Genomic DNA, 6,258 nt, shown 5'->3' on the forward strand with positions numbered 1-6,258 from the left:
TTGAGCCCCCTGGAACTGTAGTTACAGATACTTGAGCTGCCATGGGGGTGCTGGGAATTGAACCTGGTGCTCCCAACCACTGAGCCACCTCTCCAGCCCTGTATTGTGTTATTTCTAAATGCCATTAAAAACTTACAGACAGGGGCTCCGTGCTTAAGAGCACCGGCTACTCTTCCAGAGGACCCAGGTTGGATTTGCAGCATGTGACTCCATTTCCAGGGGCTCTCATGCCCTTTGCTGGCATCTGTGGGCAATGGATGCTTGCTGCTTTCTGAGGACCCATGCTGGGTGGCTTAAGCTCAGTTCAGGATGTCTAATGCCCTCTTCTGGCTGATGAGGGTACCCATACACATGTGGCCTCCTTCACACAGGCATACACACATGCACACACATGTAAATAAAAATACATCTTAAAAAATATAGTAGTAAAAAAAATATAGTAGTGCTTAGCTTTGCATAGTCAGAAATAGGTTCTTTTCCTTTATTTATTTGTTTTTTTATGTATTTATGTATTTTTGCCTGTGCATGTGAAAATGGTATGGATATGTATGTGCACAGTTGTATGGGTGCACAAGTGTGTATATGTATGTGTGTGTGTGTGTGCATCCGTGTGTGAGCTCATGTGTGTTGACACCAAGTGTCTCTCTTGATTGCTCTCTGACTTTTGTATCGAGTCAGGATCTCTCATGTGAACCCAGAGATTGCCTCTTTGGGGAGTCTAGGTAACCAGTTTCTTCTGTGGTTTTCCTTTCTCTGACTGTTGAGTGCAGGGACTACAGACAGGCCGTCATCCCTCCCTGGCATCTATGACAGTATTAGGGATTTGAACTCCAGTCCTTGAGCAAGCTCTTTCCCCATTGAGTCATTTCTCCAGCCTTTGCTTTCCACTGTGCCTTTCCAACATTCCTCCATGCTGACTTAGTCAACATTGCTTTACAAAGTAATACAAGTGTATCTTCATCCTGCTACATGGGACACACTGTAGCTATGGCTACAGCTGAATCAGTTACCTTGCTTGCCCAATACCTTTTGGTTTACAGCTCTTTACTTTTGATGATCTACTCAACTGTCACTTAATTTTCAACAACTAGTACCAGGTTAGCTACAGATTTTTCTACAGTGCCTCTCCAAGTTTCCACCTTGATCTGTAGTGCCCTTGTCTTTTTATTCACTCTTAATTTCCTGACTCACAGCACAGGGTTTAGCTTAACTACGCACTGTTTGAGCCTTTGCAGTAATTATAGTTCAGACCTGACTGGGCACATCATTTGCCAGAATAAAAGGCATGCCCTACCACTGCCAGGCTTACTGCTATAAATTTTATAAGGATGTCTATATATCTATACATCTATCTATTTATATCTATCTATCTATCTATCTATCTATCTATCTATCTATCTATCTATCTATATCTATCTTTCTAGAAGGGATTTGGGGCCATCCTGTTATCCTGCAGAGAACTATTGATTGTTTCCGAGTTCCTTGCTGGATGAGGTATCTTGGGGGGAGTCCGGCTGGCCACAGGCTACCTGCGGAAGCTTCCTACTGTGCCCAGATGGTCACTCTTTCTGTAGCCAGATGGGAAACAGTGAGCAGATCAACTCCTTCTGTTCAAGAGACAGGCTGTCTTACTTGTATAGAATCCAAGAGCAAACAGGTCAGAGATCAACCACTCAGGCAAGTTAAAAATTCACTCCTGGTGATCCAGGACAAAAATAACTGGTCTGGGGGCTGGAGATATGGCGCCGTGGTTAAAAGCACAGGCTTCTCTTCTAGAGGATCTTGGTTTAATTCCTAGTACCCACATGTTGGTTTATAATTGTCTGTAATTCCAGTTCCAGGGGATCTGATGCCCCCTCTATTGGTCTGTTTAGGCATCAGGTATACATGTGGTGTACAGACATACATGCAGAGAAAATACCCACACACATAAAATAATAATTTGAAAAAAAAATGGCAAGCTAACTTTCTTTGTTATTCAGTTGATCTGTGACTCATGAGAGTCATTGTCTCATTTTTCTTTTTTTCAACATTAAATGGCATGTAGATTAAAAGATAGTATTTGCTAGTATTGACCAAAGTCCAGATGTGTGATAATTACTTCCAAAAGGAAAAAAAAAGGTCCATGAAGGGAAGCTGGTAAACAAGTTAATTGTGAGTGGAAAATACCAGGAGCCTGACCACACACACACACGCGGTTTCATGGCCTTTGCTCGGTGACATTTGCTGACTCTCTTCCTGGGGCACCTCAGACACTGTTTCTCTCTCCTCCCCTTAGTCTCTGGTCCATCATTGGCTATTTCTACTGATGATCTTTCTTTTCTTTTCTTTCCTCTTCTTTTCTTTTCTTTTCTTTTTGAGCTTCAGTTGTTCTGGAACTCTCTTTGTAGACCAGGCTGGCCTCAAATTCCCAGCGATCCCCCTGCCTCTGCACCATCACCTGACTTTTTTTATTTTTTATTTTTTTTTTTTGAGTCAGGGTCTCATATATATGCCAGTCTGGCCTCAAACTTAGTATGTAGTTAAGGATGGATGACCTTGAACTCCTACTCCTCCTGCCTTCACCTCCTGAGTGTTGTGATCACTGGCACGCTCTGTCATATGCAGTTCTGTAGTGTGGGATCCATTATGTGTTTTGTGGGATCTAGGCAGGTGCTGCATCGACTGACTGCAGTGCATTGTGGGATCTAGGCAGGTGCTACATTGACTGACTGCAGGGCATGGGAGGGAGGTACCTGCATATGAGGTTATGTACAGTTTGGATTTTTCTTCTGATTCTTTCTGTAATTGGAATCAGTGGAGACAAGAGTCTGATGATGAAACCTTTGATTTTGATTTATTCATATGGGGGATGGTTAATCAAGACTCCTATCTCAGAGCATGTTTTCTCTGAGGGCTTTCGTGGAAGCCTGAAGCTGAGCGTCACAGGGCCGTTCATCCTTGGTACCTGTCTAGGCAGACTGCAGACACTTTGATTTTGAGAGAGAAGCACATTTCTGATTTTCTGAGCTCAGATTTTTGCTTGTTTGTTTTGAGACAAGATCTCATTATGTAGCTCTGACTGGCCTGGGACTAGCTGTGTAGACCAGGCTAGCCTCATATTTAGAGATTCACCTGCCTTTGCCTCTGTCTCTGGAGTGTCTGAGTGCCACCATGCCTAGCCTTTCTTTCTTCTTTAGTTCTTGTTCCTTCCTTTTTGGTAACCCTCACCCCCCACTTTTGTGGTCGATGATTGAACCCAGGGTCTTGTAGGGACTGAGCAAGCACTCTACCACTGAATCATCCCCAGCCTTTCAGGAGGAAGGTGCTCTTTTATCCCCTTCTCTGTCCAGCCATTTCTATCCTGTACTCTACATTATAACAAAGCATCATAACAAGAGGCCCTGAGCAAACGAAAGCTCAGTGGCTGGAGTCTAGCCTGGGCTACTGGGGTGGTTTGAAAGAAAATGGCTCCCAAAGGGAGTGGCACTATCAGGAGGCATGGCCTTGTTGGAATGGGTGTGGCTTTGTCAGAGGAAGTCTGTCACTATGCAGGGAGGCGGGCTTTGAGGTCTCCTGTGCTCAAACCATGCTCAGTGTCTCAGACTACTTCCTGTTGCCTGCACAAAAAGATGTAGGACACCCAGCTACTTCTACCTACGTGCTCCCATGTTGTACCATGATGACAATGGGCTAAACCTTTGGAAATGTAAAGCACCACAATTAAATGTTTTCTCTTTGTAAGAGTTGCCGTGGTCATAGTGACTCTTCACAGCAATAAAAACCCTAACTAAGAAAGACAATTACATATGAAGAAAAAAAAAAGACCAGGGCTGGTGAGATGTCTCAGTGTGCAAAGATGCTTCCAGAAAAGCCTGGTGGCCTGTGTGTGATCCTCAGAATGCTCCTGCCCCACCCCGCGTGCACCCCACCAAGTAATAACCGAATGTAAGAAACAAATCCCAAATGGTATTTATGTGTCTGTTCTTATTTAATCTAGTCAATGCACTGGGCTGTCAGAAGTAAGAAAGATTTGATGCTGGAAGGAGCTGACCAGACTTCTACCAACACTGTTCAAAACAAGGAATGGGATGAACAGAGAGAAGCAAAGAAAGGAGAGCCAGGGTCCCCAGAGGAGGCCATCTCCCCACAAAACTCAGGCTCTCCAGGTAAGTTATGTCACCTAGCTTTTCACAAGGGAAGACTGGAAATCAGAGAGCACGAGTTATATTACAGCTATCCTCAGCCTGTTCTGGTGTGCACAGCAATGCCGGCCTAAGAACTGGTTTAGCATCTTGAACAATCATTTCAGACAGCATCTCATTAGCTAGGTAGGCTAGACTGGTTTGGAACTCATACAGATCCATTGCCCTCTGCCACACTGAGTTACTTTTTTTTTTGGTTTTTCGAGACGGGGTTTTTCTGTGGTTTTGGAGCCTGTCCTGGAACTAGCTCTTGTAGACCAGGCTGGTATCTAACTCATAGAGATCCGCCTGCCTCTGCCTTCTGAGTGCTGGGATTAAAGGCGTGTGCCACCATCACCCGGCCACTTTTTTTTTTTTCAAGACAGATTTTCCCTGTAGCCCCATCTGTTCTGAACTCACTCTGTAGACAAGGCTGGCTTCAAACTCACTGAGATCCACCTGTCTCTGCCTCTTGAGTGCTGAGATTAAAGGCGTGCGCCACCATGACCTGGCTGGGTCACATTTTAAGGAGGATATGAAGTAAGCAGGTAAGGAGTGGGCCTGGGAGGAGCCAGGGAGAGGAGTAGAAGAGGTCATATGAACAAAATATTCTGTATGAAATCCCAAAGAATTAGTAAAAATATTCTAAAAACTTCCCACCTTGGGAGAGGATGATTGTTAAGCATGTGAAGTCCTTGTACATGTAAAGTACATGTAAACTGTAATTTCTTTTCACAAGAATCCCCAAGTATGGTTAAAGTGAGGTAGTCTGTTTCTATAAAATAGGAATAATTTGCTGAGTGTGGTGGCACATGACTTTATTCTCAGTACTCAGAAGTCAGAGGCAGGAGGATCTTTGTAAGTTCCAGGCCAGCCTGGCTTTCATAATGTGTTCCCTGGTTAGTTAGAACTACATAGTGAGACCTTGTCTTTAAAAAAAAAAAAAGACTAATTCACACTGGAGGCTCACTCCACTGGTTGTGGTGGGATCTGTTTTCCTACAGTAGTTTGGCTCTTCTTCCACTACCTCTGATTTGGTGTGTTTCTCTTCCCTCTTCTGAAGGTCTCTCAGATTTGAACTACAGCCGCCTTCGTTTCCGCTGGTCTGGCGACGCTCCCTCGCAACTCCTGCGGAAGTTCAGAAACTACGAAATCTGAAGTGTTGCTGCTCCGTGAGAGGGGCCACACAGCTGACTTTGCTGCCCCCTGTGCAGTTTCTGTTCACGTCTTAAAAATGTGTGTGTGAGTGGCTCAGGATGGTCATTCTCGGGCGCGCTTTGTTTTACTTTGGGCTTGGGATTGAACCCAGGACCTCCTGCACACTCTGTGTCATCAGCTCTTGCCTCCCGCCCCTCAACATGTTAAGTGAGGAAATTGTTCTAAATCTAGTTTCTTTCAATATTTCAGTACACCAAGGCTCTTAGAGCCACGTAGTTTGTATCACGTGTGCTTTCCTGTGATTGTTATTTGTAGAGATCTGTTAAAAAAAAATCATTCCCTGCTAGACACACAAAAATGTCTTCTGGATTTTGACTTAAAGTGAAATGTAGAATCACTTGTCTGAATTTCGTAGACCAAAATAAAGAATTTTCACAAAGTTCATAAATGCATAATGCAACTGTGTTTGTTCACTCATTTGTTCATTCTTTTATGTGGGATTTTGGGTGGAGTCTCACCATGTCGCACAGGCTGGCCCTGAAGTCTCTAGTTAGTTATCCTCAAATCTTCCTGCCTCTTTCTGTGTTTTCTATGACCTGGCAGGATGGTTCAGAAGGTAGGGGTACTTGGTACCAAGACTGACAACCTGATTTCTGTCCTCAGGACCGCTTGGTGGAAGGACCAACTCTGGAAAGTTGTCCTCCGACCTCCACACATGCAGTGAGGCACGAACACACCTACACCCACAATAAACGGATAAACACATGTAATTTAGAAAATAGGTTTCCTTGCCAGATGTGGTGGCACACACCTGTCGTCTCAGCAACTGGGAGTGGGACAGAAGCCCGGGAGTTCAAGGCCAGCTGTGTCTACAAAGTGGAGAGCGTCATCACTGGGGCTCTGTGTCAAAGGCCAGGCTTGAGATAGGTCAGGCATC

At 44.5% G+C, this 6,258-nt stretch overlaps 1 protein-coding gene across 2 annotated transcripts in view; it reads left to right on the forward strand.

Annotated features, from left to right (window-relative positions):
* The window catches only part of Dnajc12 (DnaJ heat shock protein family (Hsp40) member C12), a 14,591-nt gene extending 8,810 nt beyond the window's left edge, over nt 1-5,781 (forward strand). Inside the window, exons 4-5 of one of the 2 annotated variants that reach the window (XM_013351145.2) lie at nt 3,980-4,148; nt 5,224-5,781. In XM_013351145.2, coding sequence (XP_013206599.1) covers nt 3,980-4,148; nt 5,224-5,321 — 267 coding nt within the window. In that variant the 3' untranslated portion in view covers nt 5,322-5,781. The remainder of the gene's footprint in view (nt 1-3,979; nt 4,149-5,223) is intronic. The other variant, XM_005360134.3, reaches the window with a different exon arrangement.
* Nucleotides 5,782-6,258: the final 477 nt, after the last annotated feature.

This window comes from Microtus ochrogaster, linkage group LG2 (genome assembly GCF_000317375.1).
Source record: "Microtus ochrogaster isolate Prairie Vole_2 linkage group LG2, MicOch1.0, whole genome shotgun sequence".
NCBI lineage: Eukaryota > Metazoa > Chordata > Mammalia > Rodentia > Cricetidae > Microtus > Microtus ochrogaster.